Source organism: Anopheles ziemanni, chromosome 3 (assembly GCF_943734765.1).
Source record: "Anopheles ziemanni chromosome 3, idAnoZiCoDA_A2_x.2, whole genome shotgun sequence".
Lineage (NCBI taxonomy): Eukaryota > Metazoa > Arthropoda > Insecta > Diptera > Culicidae > Anopheles > Anopheles ziemanni.
This window is the reverse complement of record NC_080706.1, coordinates 73333403-73354191: the sequence shown is the minus strand read 5'-3', so window position 1 is coordinate 73354191 and position 20789 is coordinate 73333403. Positions and strand designations below refer to the sequence as shown.

The 20789-nt window shown below is 44.6% G+C and overlaps 1 protein-coding gene across 1 annotated transcript; it reads left to right on the top strand.

Annotated features, from left to right (window-relative positions):
- Positions 1–1435: 1435 nt before the first annotated feature.
- LOC131285437 (zinc finger protein Eos-like) lies at positions 1436–19274 on the top strand. The gene is made up of 2 exons (XM_058314293.1): positions 1436–1665; positions 17235–19274. The coding sequence occupies exons 1-2, from the start codon at positions 1510–1512 to the stop codon at positions 19272–19274; spliced, it is 2196 nt and encodes a 731-aa protein (XP_058170276.1). The 5' UTR covers positions 1436–1509.
- The last annotated feature ends 1515 nt before the right edge of the window (positions 19275–20789 follow it).

Genomic DNA, 20789 nt, shown 5'->3' with positions numbered 1-20789 from the left:
GGAGACCGGAAACGCTCGTCCTGCTCGAGTAGAGTAAAGTCCGCCAATGGTAGCTCCAGTGCGGGCGGCAAATATTCACTCTCAAAGGTGACCTCCTTGGCGATAACGCTACTATCGTTGGCCGCGATCAGTGGTAGTACACAAACATCGTCGTCAGCTGCGTCGAGGTGCCAATCGAGACACGGTCCGGAGTACATCCTTCCGAATGCGACGACGGATCAAAGTGAACTGCCCCAACACGAACCGTTGCTTACGAACTGGCTTCGAAGAATTAGCCGGTGGTCAGGTGTGAACCAGTAGCCGAGGTGTATTTACCCATCGTTTGATCCCGGGATTGTTCTAACGCCTCCGTCCTCGACCACTTGTGCATGGCGCGGTGTGAAACAAACGTGACTCACATGATCAGCGAGTTTGTTGCTTGCGCTCGCTAAACATAAGTTCCTGCCACTGTTTCGCTACTTTCCACCAGTTCATGAACCTTCGCCTGCGTCGATCTTTCGTCGAAGGTTTGACATTCTTCTGCTGGTAGGAGTCGCGGGGTTGCTGACAAGAATGGTGAGGACGCGCACAATTTTGAGACACATTTTCGTGCGCTATTTTTGCACAATCGCACTCGCGTGTTCGGTCTCGTGTGGGATGAAAGGCGTTGTTTTGCCTTCCCATGCTCTACCTTTCTCCTCGTCCACAAACGGTGTGGTGTTTTGTTTACAAATACGTCGTGTGGAAAAGAGATAGAAGTCTAAAGGAGCAAGGTGCACAAATCTCGATTACCAATCTTTGTTAATAACTTTTGATTCTTTCAACCAATAGTCACGACGGACCCCTCAAATGAAAGGTCTTTTTCAGACCAACAATTTTGTGCCAGTGAAGATTTTTAAACCGCTTCTAGTTTTTGAGGAAATAAATAGCTGTATGAAAACAATCACAATGGCGGTCGTGTGTCATTTGTGACATAACTGACATTCCAATTGTGACATCTCAAAATGAGAAAAGTTGTACTAAAAAAGTTGTGATAAACATTGAAAAATAAATTAAACATTATTTTGCGCTGAAGAATGATACCTGTTACACTAGATAAACATATAATTGACTAAACAGAGTCTTTAAAATTATGGACCTTACATTGGAGCAACAACATGGTAATATTTCGACTTCGATCTTTCTAGCATTTACAAGGTGTATACATCCATCAGACGCACAGCATTGTCTTATTAACCTGCCCACCGTTTGATTTTGACAGCTTGTGATTTGTTTTTGCGTTTGTATTTTATAAAAAATGTTGTTAACTCGAGGAATTTCCAGTAGTATTGGTTTAGCGTTCGACCGTGGCGGACGTACGATCGCTTGAAATTTACCGTTGCTTTCGATGCATATCGTAGAAGTTAGGATCGAAACAGAGTTGTTTTTTAACTTGCTGTGCTGAGCGTTGGTCAAGTTTAGTGCGTGAATGCGGTTGCATTGTTGGTTGGGAAAACTGTAGAGAAAAGGACTCACGGATTGTGGCACAGAATGGCTAATGTAAGACATCTGGAGAATGTCTGTCGGCTTTGCCTGACCGATGCCTCCGAAGCTGGGCACATGCTACCGATCTTCCCGGTGCGTGGCGGCAACCCCAACAGTCCGACATCGATGGTCTATCGGATATATCAGTGCACTTCTCTGAAGGTAAGTAACTGGAAGGCTGGATAGTGTGCAATGAAGTGAACGATACTAACGACAACATGAAGAAAAACAGTGACACTTAACCTGGTCCTATGCTGTATGATCAAACCAAGTATGTGAAATGCCATGTATGAAATAAACTGATACGTTGAATTGCTGAAACAAGCACGTCGCTTCATATTTCAACACTTCTTCCAAAGCTGTTGCTGCAGTGCCTTAAAAGTGACTCGGTGCCGCAAGAGTAGTGGTAGTGCGCCTCTTTCGCTGTTCCTGCTTCCTTGTGCCCAATTCCAAGTAGCAAGCAAAGACAAAGGCAAACGCCGACATCGTTTCAGCATGTGGTCTCCTTTGCTCTCTCTCTCGGGATATTGAACAAATCGCAGAGGGTCTACAAGATCCTGTAGCTCATGCCCCTATATATAGCGCAGCTTATTGTAGGATATGAGTTCTTGACGTATAAGTATCTGGTTTTAGAGGTGAAAGAAGCCACCCGGCTCAAAACCTCTATAAACCATACATACTACTACTACAGTTCTTGACGTGAGTCTCACGTACGAATACCAACGCTGGTCGGAACCAACGCTAGTCGAACTCGCACGTACGCTAGACGCTAACGAAAAAAAAATTGGGTTGAGGTTTCGTAGTCAGTTTAGTGGAAAGTAGTTCATGTTTGCTAAACATGCTATTGAGTACTAAGAGCAAAAAAATTTATTAGAAAAATACTTGTTTTTTAGTATACATACTGTAATTGACAGTTTTATAGATAAAAACAGTGATCAATACTGTCATAGCCATTAACACGATTGGTACAAAATGTGACCCTCGTGGGACAAGTTTTGGACCTGATACTTAACAGCCCTTTTAAATCTGCCACTAAGTTTTTTACTCGGCACAACTTACCCTAGAGGGACTAGGCCTCAAAGGCCCGATCTACGGTATATTATAAGGCAGTCGTAATGGTTTCGCCATTTCGAGTGATGCCAGATTGAAGATTCGAACCCAAGACCTCTGACGTGGCGTGTACACGCGCCAACGCTGCGTCTGTACCTCTAATGCTGCACTAGCAAGCAAAAGCAACTTATTATACTTAGATAATGTACCAATAGAACATACAAAATAATAAAAATATGATCGCAGCAATAAGAACGCGTAGGAACCAAAACAAATTGTAGAGCTGTCGTTGCTCCAATGTAGTGTAATTGGCTCTCATTCGAAGCGGTTATCACACACCGATATGGCGTATCTGGAAAGCAAAGTGTTCAAAAAGTGACGTAGGCGTTTTCAACCCTATGTTCGCGCTAGTGTCGCTCTTCAACCACGCATTAGAGGTGCTTGAGTTATACTTGAATTTTCCCCCTATGTGAATAATCAGCCCATGTGTACAGGGGAGGTTTTCCGGTCTCGGTTGGGATTCGAACCTACGCCGTGGAGGAGATGAGCTCCTCCCGCTCATGGGCCTATTTTGTAATCGGCGTAACTGCTCGGCTGTCGCGGACTGAAGGTTAGAAGCGCTAATTTGACCCAAGAAAATATAGCCCCATGAATGGTTTTATCACCTTAAATTATTGATTTTAATATAAGGATTAGAAGCATTGTTTGAGATTTTCATGATTCTTCACAGATCCCCTTATCTCGAGATTCATTACCACCTTGCCGTCCGGAGAACCCCTACGTGGTCCAAAAACCGTATTGGTTTTCATCCTTCTTCTTCTTTCGGTATGCGAGTCGGGGTATATCCTCCTGCGCTAAGTCGAACAATTTGTTCCCTTACTCGTAATCAGAAGCGTACCGACTCTGTCCGAACTCCTATGAAGGGGCTCGTCCTTTAGGACCGGCTATAATAGCCATATGTCTACCCGCCGACCACGGTAGGGATAATTCCTTCCGTTCGTCAGGACACAAAAACTCGTGGTCCGCTTGATTAACTCAGCTAGGATTTGTCTGACCTGAGCTCCAGCTTGGCGTCCGCTAACTATTTCAGGAAACTCGTGCACTGCTAACAATCCGCTCTGATGCACTGCCGAACTGGAACTGTGGTTTTCATCCGATCACATTATTTTGGTGTGGTGTCAAAGCTGTCACCTGACACGCACCACATCCTACTGGCTGTAAATAAACATCAAATTGAAAGTAGACAAACTTCACAGGGCGCTTTGCTGGAACATATGGACTTAGTTGCTGGTCCTTAACCCTTAGAGGTCTACATCACCAGGTTACCTGGCAAAGGCCCAGGAATCAACAGCCGTACTGGTGTAAATCCTCGCAGACTAATAAGAAGAAGAACAGGGCGCTTTGCTGTAAGAGCATATCACGGTTAACACTCTGACGGCCAGGTACATCTATAGATGTAATAGCTCCGTTTCAGTTTGGATCCGATCACATCATTTTGGTGTGCTGTCAACGCTGTCTCCTGACACGCACCACAGACCACTGGATGTAAACAAATATCAAATGGAAAGGAAATAAATTTCGCAATGCGCGTTGCTGTTCGTACGTAAATTCTAATAAAGATTGAAAAAGATTGATCAAACAGGGCGCCCAGATACGGAGGGACTAGTACAAACGCGCCGGTCGTAAAGCGTTGCGACTCCGTGAATTGTGCGGCCGTCAAAGTGTTAATGAATACGGTTGTTCAATAGGAGATTTCATGTCCACCGTATTGATTTTACTCAACTGTCAAATATTGCAAACAAACAAAGTGAAAACGATGAGCATTGACGATAACTTTCCCTTTTCTGGTAGATCATGCCTTACTCAGTCGGTACCTTGTTGAGAAGGCCTTTCTCTTCACCCGCCAACTTTCTGCACTTGTCTGCGGCAACCAGATAATACAGACCTGCTTCAGATAGACATGTGTTTCATTCATCTGCTTCACTAGCTCATTGCCTAATGTTCCATCGACCGTTTTGCACTCAGGAAGACACTGCAACGTATACGCAAACGCCTGGCCAATAGCGATATGCAATTTTTGGTAATCCTCAGGGATCTTTGGTAATCTTGAGAAGCCTAAGAAACCGAGACAGCACCTTCCGGACGTAGTACTCCCGATCGCCGACGTCCAGATAACCGAGGAAGTGAGCAGCATCCTCGTACATCTGCCTTCGTGTGCGCACTCCGCACTCTGCATACAGACCACTTTTGCTGTAAAATTACTCAAAATTTTACTTAAAATCGACGCAATCACCACAACCGCAATAGTACAAAAGTAAACAAAAGTAACTGGACTGTAAAAAACTTCTTTTATTTTTCTTTCGACAATTTGTCAAAATGCTCTTTACGGATACAGTATTACATTGAACCATGGTACGTATATTTAAATAAAGAAAAAAAGAAAGAGCATAAACAGGGCGGCCAGATGCGGAAGAACTGGTGCAAGCGCGCCGGTCGTAAAGCGTTGTGTCACTACGAATTTTGTGGATATCAGAGTGTTAAACTTAGGTCAATCATAAAGACGGTTAAAGTCTTGAATCTTCAATCAAAGATTAATAAAATCTCATTCACAAAATTTTAAGACTCGATCACTTCACTTTTTGGTCGCGCTATTGGAGTGGTAAGGATGTACAGAATATCAGAAAAATCCAATCCCTCCTAAAGAAAACCAATAAAGGTACTAAACAGACGTAGAGATGTAAAAAATCAAGAAAAAATAGTTGCAGCGTTTTGATGCAATGAGCTGTCAAATTGTCTCTTTCCGAGCATCCAGACATGGACCAAAACAATGTAGTCTAGTGTCGAGTTCTAGATCGATGCATTCCCAGGAGCGTGGGCTGGAATCCCAAATATAACTGGGTTCTTCTTAGATATAGAGAATCGTCCATCTAGGGAAAAAGTCGTGTTTTGTTAACCTTAGCGCAGACATAAGCGAAGACGGCAGTAGCGCCAAACAAGAGGAATAGAAGTACACTAGAAAAATCTATATTTACAGAACTCTGAATAACAGGTATAGAAATTGTTGAGATATATATTGTATACTGTTCAGATTACTGTTTATTTGGTATGCTTTGTAGATATGTTTGTCCATTCTGTGACATAAAGAAAAAAAACAAAACGAAAACTGTGATAACTTGCTAAAAAACCACTGATCTCTAACTAAATTTTGTTTCCAGCCGATTTGATGATGACCGGTCAACTTTTAAATGGTGACTAACTTACTGAATATCGTGTTCGGTCTGGTCAGTTTATTTATACTTCTTTTGTGACCTAGTTATTATATTTTGTGTAAACTGTTGTTAGTTTTGGTCAAGCTATTGTGTTATGGTTATTTGTTGTAACCGCGTGGCCGTATGTTTATTTTACATGTTGCCTAACACTTGATCTGCGCTACTATGTTTTAATTTGAACTTAGTTATTTCGACATTTGTTTCATTGTTGTATTAAGCCTTCTTCTGATTCTAAGATACGTGTTCGGATCTCATTGTTCTCATCGTGTGATCAATTGAAGATTGTTTACATCATCTTACAGAACGCTACGCTTATCAACAATGTTGATTCGTGCTCGCGCTGTTTTCGGCTATTCTGTCTCATGCGTACAATGTTGTTTCGTATTGGATTGTGCGTGAATTCATCAATCCATAATTTGCTTTAGTTGCTGCAACATATTATTGTTGAACGTGTTCTGACACGTTCTGTTCTGAAATCTCCAGTTTGTTGACTTCCCTAACATTGTTGTGTGTTTCTTAGAATCGATTAATTCTTTCTTTGTAGCTTGAGTTCGGTTAGCAGATTATTCCATTCTGCTACAAAACCTAAACATGGAACTCGACACTGTGATCTTTTTTTACTTTAAGTATACTTATTTTTATTTTTATTAGATCAGGAGACTTTGCCAAATAATGCTATATTTGTAGTAGTTTTGAATGGCACTGTAATCATATTGGGGTCGAGTCTCATTCATGGGTAACGGTAAAGGACTTATAGAGAATTGCGATACATTTTGTTCGAACACAAAATAGAAAGGATATGCTATGCCTCGAAGAATGTTCTTACGAAAATTCGGCTGTGCGATACTACGGCATCAAACCTTCGAAAAAAAAACCCGCGTAAACATGTGGAGAAGATTGTTTGCTCTCAGGAGGTACAAAAGCATTCGGTTGTCCTTATGCTCCGAGAATATTTTTCGAGCACTGGCCAACCAACATCTGCAGGTAGAATTTTTCCATCGAAAGCAGGCAGACAATGAAACGATTACACAAAAAAGGGCGAAAGAGTGAACGAGAAGGCAAACGTCACGACGCCTGTGCGGTTATGTTATCGCCGGCTTTGCTAAGGATCCTGGCGAAACGAGACGCAGCACGAAGAAGGTTATTCCCTTTCCGTGCTTCTCTGTGCTCCGTTGTTCGCACTTGCTTCAAGGAGGCATCAGCTGCCTAGCTTGCTTGCTTGCGGTTTGCTTCTCTCGTTTCGCTCTTTCGTGTGACGCGAAGATTTTGGACCGGTTTCTGTTCGATGGATACCGCGATGATGATGGCCCTGCGGAGTGTGCTCTTCTCGAGCCCACGGCACGATATGCTCGGGTCTTGGGACTCGAGCTCTCCAGGCAGCAAATGCCGTGTTTGGGATGCAGCTTTGTTTATACCCGCAAACCGCTTACCTCTCGTGCCTGGCGGTGACCTACTTCATCCGGGTAGGCGTTTGTATCGGACGTGCGAGGCTCATCCGCAGCACACGGCCGTGCACTGCTGCGGGCTGGTCTCGATATAGGGGTCTCTTGCAATACTAGCCTTCCGATCCCTGTGTGCGCGTTCGGGCAACGGGGCACATAACGCAGCCAGTCGCCATGCTATTCTCCGGCGACTGAAAACTGAACACGTTTTCTTCCTTCCGTGCCGAGTGTTGCTCGCCGAGCGAATCCATCGCCTCCTGCACCGGACACATGACATGACGGCGGCGATACGCGACGCTCTGCCGTCGGTTTGCAATTGATGGGCGAAGAATGGGTGTACGGCTGGAGGGAAGGATTCATGCCGCACCACCGACCCACGCGTGGTAGTTGCAAAAGTGGAGGATCAACGTCCACGCTGCTATCCACGTTTCAGATCAGGCAATGCTATTCACCCGTTTTGTTCCGCGATCCACGAGGAGGCGAGAAAATTCTGCAACTTCACCTACCCACCCCCGGCACCGGCCACAGGTGGACAGGTGCGGGAAATATTCCGAATTGCCTTCACTGCATCTGAGCAAACCATGAGCTGAGCTCAATCACAAAACGAGAAAATTCGTTCGTAGCAACCGTAGAAGTGTTCCCTCTTAGTACCTATCCTTTCTGTCGCTCGTTCTCTCTCGCGCACCCGCAGCGGACCAACGAGAAGATAATCGTGTGCTCCGTTGCTATGACGTCCGTTCGAAAAGTTCGCATCATCCGCTGGTGGGTCGGTGGTTCCTCACTCGAATCCCTTGAGGAGAGAAGGGCCCTTAACGTCGACGGTCCGCGACGACATGAAGCAGCTTGCTTCAGCTAACCGGATCGAACGTGCCCGAGTCCCTTCTCGTCATGGCAGACGATAGCGCCGCCACCTTCGATACCAGCATCGTGCAGCGACGCACTAAACGGACTGTGCAGAGAGCGCGGGTACAATGGCCTTCTACATAGGCACTTGTCAAGGTTTACTACGTCTCAGCGTCCCATGCTGCGATGGAGAAAATAACGGCAACGTGGCATATGTCTACAGTTGGTACGCTCTGCGTCCCCGGTGCGGTCGAAATTCAGAAACGGTTGGACGGATTTCCAACTCACGGAGCCGCTCGTTCGTTTGTTCGTTCGTCCGTTCGGTCGAGTTGGGTGCGGTTGTTTCTCCGCACACCCCAGCGCATGTTTTCATCTCCTTATCGATGTTGGATCGTATGGACGGTTGCTCATGCCGTGTCTGTAGCACGCTGTGCGCTATACATGGTCTGAGGTTTCGGTGAAGCGGCGTCATGATCTCCCTTGTGTGGCATTTGTGTCATGTCAGCAATTTTTAGTATATACACCGCACAGTTGGTTCACAGTTTATACGTGAAGTATATAGGACTGTTCCGTTTAATGGTTTGACTGAAATTGTATATTTAACATCAGGAGCTATGTAGCATAACCCCTATCTAGTATCTGTGGATCTGACTCTTAGTCCCGTGAGAAGCAGTACCTGGTTATAGGTTGTATTATGTAACTATTTCAACCTTAAACATTATCTAATATTATTCTAGATTATTTGCCCACATTCTACATACGAATACGCTTAGACCATTGTGCGGAATTCGCTGAACTCTGGGTAACTTTGGACGTGCTGTCCTTCAAAAGCGGTTTGACGAAGCGAAACGTTCCTGAGACTTCTGTGGAATAAATGCGAGCTTCCGTCCCATTCCCGAAGCAACAACTCTGATGCTGTGCGGGATTTGTTTCCAAAACCCACGCTCCACTTTCCGCTCCCATCCCAATTTGCTCTCCGGCAGCCGCATTGTTCGGTGCGGCGAAACCCAGCACCATCATCATCATCATGTACGCTCGTACAAAAATAATCGATAAAGTGCCAACTGTGCCAAAAGTTCCATCGTATTTTGCACCACAGCACAAGGTTGAGTTTTCTTCTGCACGAGAAACGGTCCTAGAGCAGACACCCTGGACCGTACTCTACCCGCTTCCGGTAGAGATGGAACAGACACGCAGGGTTGGTAAACCCCGCTAGGCTAGTGGCACAAAATGTGTTAGGGCAAGGCACACGTGAAGAGTGGTCTTTAGGACTGCGGCTGCTCTGTACTGCTTCTATTTTTATACGGTGGTAGTGCTCGTCCGTTGGTCTTGACGTGTTCGCTCGGGGTCTCGTATATGCTTGCGAGACTATAGCCCCGGGCGAGTGCTGTTCAACGATCAAGTTTAATCGATAGCTGCTGGAGCGTTTGCGCATTCGTTACTGTGGAACCGTACATAGTACCAAGAGGCCCTGGAGTTTGCAAAGGTAGCGCAGGTTTTATGATGTAACTTGAAAATTTAGCACAGGAGATCATGAATTCAATTGTTTATACACTTATCAGTTTTCATTTTAGATGAAATATTTTTCAAAAACAATATACTTGCTAGCATATAATTTTGAAATTTGTTGTTATATACTTTGACAAAACATGGTTTTAATACTTTTCTTATATTATCCAAAATTTTGATTTATTTATTTTGTTTTTGTAAGATATTTTCCTTTTTTAAATAATAAACTCCCATAGTCCTGCTTTAGTGAACAAACGCACCAATTCTTAAATAGTCACTTTTTTTGTGAATTAAGGATTATTTCATGCTGCTACTAGTAGAAATTTGTGTGTGCTTGGTTGAAAGGAAGTTTTGGGTTGATAATTGAAAGAAAAAAAAAGAGATCAAACGAAAACCATTGCCTCCAATCTCCAGTCCACTACATAAAGAACCATTTCATAAGAAAAGATACCCTCACATCTGTTGGGGTTTTTGGGTGGGACAAAATACGAAATCTTGTTGCGTTCTTTCGGTATCGATTTTCTCCTACAATTTTCATCCCACTATCCCGCCGGAAAGAGATGGTCCACGAATGTTCTGCGATCTCTCGGGCCATCCGACCGGTCTGTGCGACTCAACGAACGACGATAGGGATCAGAAAATGTTGTTCGTCCACTTGAGGCACGAGAGTGACCGTCAGGGTGGAAAGGGGTCGGATACCACTTTCGGAAGAAGCTCCGGTGCTGTGCCTTTCCGTTGGACGATTTAACCGCAACCGTCCTCCACCGCCGGCTCTCCGCCGCAGGTGACGGTGAGTTTTCGACGCTTCACGTTGACAGGCAGCGTCGGGCTATAGCATCTTCTCTCGACGCTGTGTAGCTCGATGCTCTCGAGCGAACAAAGAATTTGCAGTGGCACCGAGCTTCAAAGCATGCCCACTCGGACATACACACGCACGCACACACACACAGATGGGAAAATGTGTGTCGGTTCACACAGACTCCCGGTGATGATATTGTCCGGTCTCTGGGAGTTTCTGCTTGGAACGATCTGTTAAACGAGCCCGAGGACAAACCCCCTAAAGAGGCGTCGTCGGGACCTGTTAAACTTCGTGTCCTTGTACCGGGGGGTACGCTGTTCGTGATGCTATGGACATATGCCTGTCGAGGGAAAGGGAATTCGAATTGTGTGACCGAAGTTTTACTTCTTCTCCGGAGGGTAAGGTATTTTTTGTCAGTCATTTTTGCGCCGCAAACGAAAAATCGGTTTTTCGAAAAAAAAACATTCAAAGAATTTCTAAAACATGGTGTTGTAAACACTTTGACATTGACCATGTCAAAGAAGCGTAAAGTATTTTCTAGAGTTAAACATGATCATTACGATCCGCCTTTACTAATCCTATTTAATTTGATAAAAATAATTCAACTTTTAGGAGATCAAGTAGAATGTTGTTATTGATTCTCCTTTCCGGTAACGTCTTACAATATTTAAATGTTTTACTTAGTTTCATAAGCTTTATTTTTAAGTTATTAAATGAGTAATCCCCCATTTATTCTGACCTCACCATCATTTACTCTTACGAGTCGCACACTGCGTGAATCAGGAACTCCGCAGCTGCATATCGCAGTTGGTGACATCGCCATCCTGACGTAAACCATAACCAAGCAACCCGGTTATAGGTATTTCGTTTCAGCCAGTCACTCGACTCTTAGCAACCCCTATAATACCACCAGCAACAGCAAGAGCAGCAGCAACAAAGAGCTACAATGACGAAGCCTCTTGAATACGCTTGCTTCTCATCTGCTCGTAAATCTGTGCGACTGCTCCACTCAACCACTGGTTCTCGCGCCGTGTCTTTCACCGTCGTGGCACGTCGCACAAAACCCTCGCCGGATGGTGAGGCACATCAAGTTCGTTCGTGCACACGTAGCAGGCTGGCAGGAAAGATTTGCGGAGCATGCGCATCATCATCTCGCACAGCCCCGGAATATGCTTTTTCTCTCGGTGGTCGGTATCGGTTGGGAAATTTCTACAAAATCCGAACACCACATGCTCCTCCGAGGGTGGCTGCCAGCGTTTGGCTAGTGCCTGCCGCAGCCGACCGGATGGAGATCTTCTCTGCAGTAGGCTCGTCCTGGAAGGTCATCCATCCAGCGCGGGTGGGGGGAGGAAGCTTAGGCAACAGCAGCATCAGGGAACGATTTCAGCTCTTTGGGCGTGGATGAATATACGATAGGGTCCGGTCCACCTGACCTCTGTGTTATGTTTGTATGGCTACTTTGATGGATGCCCCTGTGACGACAGGCATTAGCTCTATCGATTAGTGGGAGAGGATTTCTTGAAGCAAGCATCCTTTATAGAATTCGGGGAATCTGGCATTTGTATATTTTCGCACGAATTCCTTTTTCTAAAGCGTAAAAAATGCATCTCGAGAAAATATTTGTACTCCTTGTTGGATATAGACATAAATTAGGTTATTTTATTGTTTAGAAATTTTGTATAGACGCCAGCAGTTTAATTTTGGAAAACATTTTTTATTTCGTTGCTAAATATTTTTGTGAGTGTGAATATGTCTCCCCAAACGCTCGTGGATACTACTTTCCTCTAAGCGTTCCTCCCAAGCTTTAGACTTTGTTAGATCCTTGATAAAGTATTCATATCTTGATCACGATTCGTAGCATCAATAAAATTCCGACACGAAAGAGTCCTGCCGCGAAGAGCGTTCGCCGTGTATCCGTTTTCGTTGCGAAGCTCTCCCATCGACTGGTGATCCTGTACTGCGCAAGTGCCACCGCCACCGCTTGTGTAGGACGATGGATGGTCGATCCCGTGATATCCATCTCTCATTAAAGGTAAATGGTATGTGCGGAGGTTAAAAGGTGTAGGATGTGTTGTCTATTGATCGATATGGACGCGCTGCTAAAGTTCTGGGAAGTACTGAACTGTAGCACATCCCGTAGCCTACACCGATTGGCATCGGTGTATTTCGGATCGGATTGGAAGAAAACCGGGAGTAAATAATATCGGTTAGTTTGTTACATTTATAAATGATTTTTCTTTGTTAAGATGTTTTTTAACACTTTTTCCCGTTTTATATGAATGTGAACGAACTACAAACTTTGCAAGCGTTTTACCACAAAGGTTACGATCCCTAACCAAGACTAGATTTTAACCTGAACAAGAAGACTCACTATTCACTATCCACGTAGTGAAAAAGATAAGTCTAGTACGAGTATATCGTTGAAGTACTTAGTTACAGAATTTGGAAAACAGCGAGTTGCACAAGAACTCACCATTTCCAGTTTGTCCGATTCATTTCACATCAATTTTGCGAACGGCCGACAAAGTCGCTTTATCTGTTGTTTTTTTTTTCAATCTCCCGAACGCGATTGGCAGCTGTATTCACGATCGCCTTATGGTTTAAAACAAAAAACAAAAAAGAGAACAGAGTATTTTGCTTGCTACATTCTTTCTTGCTTCAGAAGAATGTCGGTTTGTAGATTAGAATATTGTTGTACTGTTGACGTATCAGACTTTAGTCTTGGACGCGTGGCTAAAGCATTACCAATGGTCCAAATAAAACTCAAGATTCAGTGCACTACAAAAACAATGCGCATTCGCTAGAATAATGATCCCGTTTGTGAATGTGCATTAGACCTTGCAAACAACAAGTACTGATTGAAAGTTTGGCTATGGAACGGAGACTATATCACTCATTATCAAGCTCGAAGGGTATCGAAATGCGAAATATTTTGTAAATCAATGACAATGTTTGTAAATTAATGAAATGCGTCTGTATTACAAATCTTTATCAGCGGTAGACTTCACATAAAAAAACAACTGAAAAGCTCGATGTGATTAAAGACATCCGACCCGTCAAATTCGTTCTACCATACACGCGAGAAATCAAAGTAAAACCAAAAACAAAACTTCGCAACCGCACAAACCCGAACCGTACAGCAGCGAGGCAAATTGATAAGCATAAGCAGGCAGGGCTCCACATGTTTTCGCTATGCTGCTTCTTTTGTCCAAGTTGATTTTTGCGACCAATTCGATGATTCCACAGCCCAGCCTCACCGCAATACCGGACGGCCAGTTGATAACGGAGCCGGTATAAATATATAAGCCCAACCACGAGCGTTCGGTGTGTCTAGTATGCTCTTTATGTCTACTGCGTGCAGCTCGTTCTGTTATAGTACCGATATTTCAAAGAAAGGTTTTTGAGGACGTTTAATGGCCGGCTTAGCTTTTTAACTTTTTTATAATACTTATAATCCTGACGCAAAGGTACACTAGAAATATCGTAACACATATTAACCTGAATGTTGTCTGTTCGTTGTGGAAATACATAAGAGCCGACTTGTGGTGTACAACACTGTTCGGTCGGTCTATCGCCTGAACTGACTTGGCCTAGATGATTCCGGTTTGTTTTATACTGCTTTAATCGTTTGGTTTCTATCATGAGCTTCAATTTTGCACCCATGAAAATTATGCCTAGCGTCGTATTCTACAAGCAATTGGATTCTTCTTTTCTTGGTGGTGTCTTATTGGTCTTTGGTCTTTTCCGTTCTGGAACAATGTGGTTCCTACCGGAGTAACACTAACTAGGTCTATTTTGATGACATCGCATTATGGTGGCAGATTTTTTTTCCAATATATTCGACGAGGGACGAGGTAGAAACATTGTTAAGAACCTTAAATTTTCTTAGGTTAAACTGGCACATAAGTTTTTTTTTCGTTTACAGATTTGTGTTTGAGTGAGTTTGTATGATTTGGTTTTCATACTCCATTCCAAAGCATAGCATTTTCGCACCGCTTGTTGCGATTAGTTCATTTTGAAAATTTATAAAGTGCTGAAAAGCCGCTTGTCAGTTGGCAGTTGATATCATGCCTCGAACAAGTAACAAACAAATTACGTTATTCTGATTTTTATTTGATTTTATTTATTTTTAATGTAGGTTGACCTGGTTTACTTTACTGGTTTTTAAACCGCCGTATTGTTATCTGTAATTCTAGAAACCTACATTTCACACCCCATAAACAAAATGCTAGCACGTTTTACGTCAAATGTGATAGTCATTTTGATCACTTATCTCTTACGTAATTAATTAATTTAAACATGAAGTATTTATTTAACGGGTCTCTGTATTTCTCGAATAGATTTCTCTTTTATGTTGTTTTTTCAGGTACAATTTGTTCTCGTATTTTCTCTGTAGGGTTTATATGTACGTTTCATTTTCATGATGTCTTTTTTATACGGCTTCTTTATACGTCTCAAATCTCTTCGGTTGTCCAATAGATTTCGTATCTGCTTATCATCTCAAAGGGAGGATGCCAGGGGAAAATGCTAGCATTACATACAGAACATGCGACTGTTCGAGTCGCTTCTAACATGGAAAACAGACGCTGGTTGGATCTGTCTACCAGTCCCCCTGACCATTTAGTCTCCTTATGCCCATCCACCACAGGGGTTGGGTTCCCTCTTTCCTCTTACCCAGTTTTACCGCTTCGCACCTAGTGAAAGAATTGCATAGGAGGTAGGAAGGGAGAGCCACTGATAGACTTTGGAGTATTCTTCTCTTTCGAATTGTGTAATAGATGTGTCCGTATATCTATTGAATCCAAATTAAACCTTGATAAAATGAGTCACTTGAATTCTATGAGTGCAGAAACTGACCTGATTCCATGAACCTTTCGTGTAGACTTTTCTGCACTCCACCTGACTTCCTCAACTCAAGTATTATTTATCTCTGGGTTATTTTGAAAATATGTTTCGCTTATCGACGTCACCCTGCTTGCCGTTCTCGCGCGCGCATCGTTCGTTGTTTTTTTATAATATCCGCCTTGAGACGGAGGGTGTCGTGTTTTGTTTAGCTCGAATGGCAGAATCTCGACGCGTGTCGCGACGTGTTTCCGAGTTCGATCAGTTTGTTTGCCTACGTTGCAGTATTTATCTTTTGAGGATGAATCGGAACTGGATATGATCGAATCGCTTATTGGTTTAACTTAGCGAGTGGCTTAGACAGTTGTCGATTTTCTTTCCGGCCTGTGATTTGAGGTCAGCTCTTTGCTATCGATATTTGTGTTGTTTTTTCTGCTGAAAACCATAAGCATGCATCGCTTAAGGGATACATTTGGTTAAGCGGTCGGAGTTGGCACCTTCATCCTACAGTAGTAACGTGCAGGTGACGGTACAAGCGAGGCCGAGTGATGCCTTGACAAATCCATGAGGGATATCTCAGTTTAGGCCCCTACCACGGTTTCTCTGTTCTGCTCTCTGTCTCTGCTAGTCTTATATTCATTCCACGTCGTCGATGTTAATGTGGTCGGAATGTGAATAGAGACCCGCTCGCAGGTATACCAGCAAGCCAGTACATTTACCTGTTTGGCTTGTTGTTTAGCCTCCTTTCTACCTTCGTCAACGCTACGTGGCTGCCTTTCGCGAAAGGTTGATACCCAAGACCCGTTTACCCAAGCTTGGATGCACGGAGCTACATATACCCGACCGTTTGGGTTGAATGTGTTTGGAGTATGGAAAGAGAACCGTCTATGCAACTCTCAAATCCGTACTCTGTCGAGACGCTTTGCTTGCTTAGCTCTAGAATACATTGCCTTGGAATCTTGTCCGAATGGTTTTCAGCGGTCATTTTGACCGCTCTTTTAGAAATGCTGTAACTTCCGTAAACGCGATATAACAACGACGAAAACCGGGGCTAGCGGTCAATAGTTTATGTCAAATCTCCATTTCTCCTAAGTTTATAATACGTACTAAAGACGTAAGACTACATATGCACATTCATCTTATCTAAATTCTCAGCGGTAAATATGATGGTGTTCTTCAAACTGAAATAAAGCTTATGTGTTTTTCCATCAAATTAATAACCATCAATCGTTTTATACTTCGTGTTACTTCCTTGGTTTCCATGCCGTGTAGGGTTGCAATAATACATTCAGTGCTTCATTTCAAAGACGTTTTTGAGCAAAGTAGTCGGAAGCGGCACCAAGTCGTTTATTAGTTCATGTTCGGATCTTCTGTCATACAAACTGCATTACATCGTACGAGTAAAGAACAAAGCACGTTACTATAAATTAATTTTGAACTAATAGGGCCTATTATGAAACTCGATCGTTAGAGAATTTCCAACTAAAAGGTCACATTCGCATTATGCCTCATCTTCGAGTTTCCGTTCGGTTCCCGTTCGAGAACTTTTTTGTCGATCAAAGCAATCTGTAAAAAAAGTTTACTTAAAAGTAGCCGTTTATGGATTCAAAGAATCTTCAAAACTGACGAAGTTTAATGTGTTGAAAAAGAGCGATCAAATGACGACTAAAAACATTCGGGCCTCATTAAGTTCATTCTCATTCAACAGAAAAATTTGAAACTTTTTTCATAGATGACTATGACGATGATGATGGGTCCTCCATCTCTTACCCCAATACAGATCTCTCAGTTGCTTTGAATTTTAAGAATAGCATTATTTTGTTTTGAAAACATCTTCAATTGTTTTCGTGATACTAATAGACGCAATTTGAATTCTAATGTTGATATAAAAACTAGGTTAACATTAAACAACAATCGAAATTACTTTTCTCGATGGTGTATTTTAGTAATACTTCTATTTCTCCCTTCTTCTTCCAGCTGGAGCAGAAAGAAGGCATTCCATCGACGATATGCGAGTTGTGCAGTGTGCGGCTGGAGGATTGGTACGCCTTTCGAGAGCAGTGCCTCGGGTCGGACGAGTATCTCCGGGTAGCGCTCGCACACATCTACTGCACCGACGTTCAAGCAATGGTACAGCCGCCTCCGACTGCATCACATACCACCACCGCCCTCAACAACGGGATCACCTACGCGCAACAACATCGCCCACCGACGAACGAGAGTGCGTCACGACCTTCGCCAGCACCACCGAGCGTCCCGAGTCCCAACGACGGCCCGCGGTCGTCCAGCTTGGCGAAGCGAAGAAGAAGCATCTTATTAAGCGAGTGGTCGGTGGACGATGGAAAGGGGCAAGCGACCGGCCAGAAGGTGATCGTGGAGCTGCTAGACGATGGTGTCGTTCCGGATACCGGTGAATCGGTTGCGCCTCCGAAACGCAACGATCATCAGCAAACGTACGAGCCGATTTTATCCTCGGAGCGCCCGAACGGAGGAGAGACACCTTCTGCTGCCGTCCTACCCGAGGACGCCAGTGGGTTGCTGGAGCAGGCGACCTGGTCGAAGGAGTACTGTGCGCGCGTAAACAGCCTCATGGTGCTGGTGGCCGGAACACGACCGTACAAGTGCAAGATCTGCCGGAAACTGTTCAAGGCCCGCTCGAACCTGCGGCGCCACATCAAGGTGAACCACGCGGACGAGGTGTTCGAGGGCGAGAGTCCACCGCCCGAGTGCTACGACTTTGGCCATATCGACCGTGCGGGTGGTGCCGCCTTTTGGAAGCCACCACCGTTACCGGGGATGCCGGATTCCTTCGCATCCGCACAACAGCAAGTGCTACAGCAGCAGCGTCCTCTACAGCATGTCGTGCACCACTCCGCCGATGGTGTCCAGGTGAAAAAGAAGCGTAGGAGTGTGAATGATCCACCAATCACCGGTCCGTACCAGTGTCAGATTTGTCCTCGAAGCTTCAAGATGCCGGCACATTTGGCGGTACACATGAAGACGCACCAGCGGGTCGAAGTGGCCGTGGTACCGAGTGCGATCGAACTGCAGGTCCAGCAGCAGCTTCTGCAAAGGCAATCGCGCACCCGTACCAACATCGAGCCGACGGACATTATTCAGCTTTCCGATGATGACGACGAGGACAATCGGGAGGAGGAGAAGCGTAAACTGCAGCAGCAGCAGCAGCAGCAGGACGTGAGCCGGCAAAGCGACGAACTGGACGATGGTTTTGACGAGGAGGAAGGTAGTCTCAAGGAGGGTGCATCGAGTGAACAACTGCAGCCTGATCCTGTGTCACTGGCGATCGTAGAGATGGGTGCCATCAAAACCCAACCGATCGAGAAGGAAGACGATGATGATGATGATGATGATGTTGTCATACAGGATGTGAAACCGGCGCTTACCCAAGCACCACCACCACCACCACCGGCGGAAGTGCCGGTGAAACCGAAACGAATCCCCGCCCCCGGTACCATCCCACCCGGGCCACTCTCGATGAAGCAACGCTACCGGGCCTCGATGGAAAGTGCCGCACTCGCTGCTTCCCGAACGCAATCTCCGCACGAAACCAAACCGAAACCGTTCCAGTTCATTGTCGCACGCCCAAAACATTCCCCAGCGCCGCCGCCGCCGCCGCCAGCGACCGGGGCGTCGGGGTCATCCACGTGCACACCTCCACCCTCACCGGTGGCGGCGTCCGAGACTCAGGCCGGATCATCACCCCCAGCGGTCATCACCCTCCATCGGTGTCATTTCTGCCAGCAAACGTTCCCCCGGGAGGATCTGCTGCGGGAGCATCAGAAAACGCACCAGCGCGATGCACCGATGCCGTTCCGGTGCCGCTGGTGCCAGAAAGGGTTCCGCTATCGGCAGAACTATACGCTGCACGTGGAGAAACAAACCTGCCGGTTGCTGAATGGGGAAGCGGGAGGAGGAGTGGGAGGCAAACCGCCCGCGACGATGCCACCGTCCATGGCACGTCCGATCGCCGTGGCGAATAAGCGAGCCGCTTGGTGACGCACGGATGATGGTGATGAGGGCGATGACGGTGGTGGTGGAGATGACGGTGGGGAGGGAAAAGATGATCAAAACAGTGCTTAAGCGAAGGAGGGAATATGCCCATTCGCCGCCAAGATATGCCATATAGAAACGGAAATACACTGTGAGCAATAGGTTTACGCGGGGTGGTCGTCGTCGTGTACATAACAGATAGAATACGTTAGTGTATTAGGGCGTATGGTAGGAGGGAGTAAAGGCTTGTTTTTAGCATTAAAAACGATTATTTTACCCCACATGTACAAAAACAATATCTTCCACTACGAAAAACAAATACTCAAACAAGGCACAACTCGAACGAATGGATCTGCGGAAAACGGATATTTGTTCATAACTCTCAACCAACCGGAGATGAAATGTTCCTAGAAGGGTCAGGAGGTATTAGAAACAACTAACAGAAAACTACGTCAAGGGGCAAATCTTTGCTTAGTACTCTGTGTTGCTGATTGTCATGATCCCATACAAAATGTAAATAAGAACACATCGACGAGTCGCTAGAGCGTCAGTTTTTTCGCCATTTTCACTGTTAAAAAAAGGGGATTTGGACAAACCGTGGCGAGAGAAAGCCATCGTTAACTCATATTCGCCTCGAATGTCGTGCATCCTTCATTTAAAAATATGTATATTTATGCTAGTGAAAACATATGTCCCAGTTGATGAACGTACTCTTCCCGTTAATTTAATTCCAGGTAGCATTAAATCGCTGTGTGGTAGAAAAATGAGACTGTTACAGAGATTAAAAACATCGTTCACAAATCATCTTTTAACGAAAGGCCATGAGTGAAAGTGATCTGTTTCACGAGACTTTTTTTTTTGTAATTTTATCCCGAAAATACTTGTCTGCTATCTATGATAAATAAAGAAACTAATGAAATACAGCTGTGGAAATGCAGTTAAAAGCAAAAAAACGGTGTTTTGTTTGTTTTCCTTCGTGTGGGATTTGATCCTGCCAACTTCCTTCGGTCAGCCAAACGACGGGAGTAAAAATACATGTTTAGCTCTTCAACACGTTGGCTGCCATGGACATTTCGACCGATTTACCCGTCAGGCCACCGAATTCGCCTTAGGAGCGTTTGCGAGTGCATTTGCCCATTTTCGTCTGGTTGTCAATGCCGATCAATGTAGCGCACAATGATAATTGAATTTCGCCAAATTTTATCTTGCTCTTGCTCGTTTTGTTACCATTGCTGCGTATTCACCCTTTCCGTTCGAAACGAGCGTAGTTTTCAATTGTAGCTTTTTTGCACGGTCTAAGTTGTTCAATTGGCTTGGACAGTTGCCTCCCGTGCAACATGTTATGGTTACTCTAGTCGCATTTTGGATCGCTTGGTGCGTGCATTGCTGATATACGTTTTGTTATATGTTGGTTAAACAATCACAATACTATTGATAAAAAGTTGAAAATACTGTTAATTTCTAAAGAGATTGTCGCAAACATCTCTTTGTTGATAAAAAAAAAAAAAACAGGACAACAAA

Bases quoted from the DNA above. Each gene is read 5' to 3' on its own strand.
- LOC131285437 (XM_058314293.1), top strand. From the start codon at position 1,510: ATGGCTAATGTAAGACATCTGGAGAATGTCTGTCGGCTTTGCCTGACC. The intron at 1,666-17,234 runs GTAAGTAACTGG...TTCTTCTTCCAG, and splicing joins ATCAGTGCACTTCTCTGAAG to CTGGAGCAGAAAGAAGGCAT.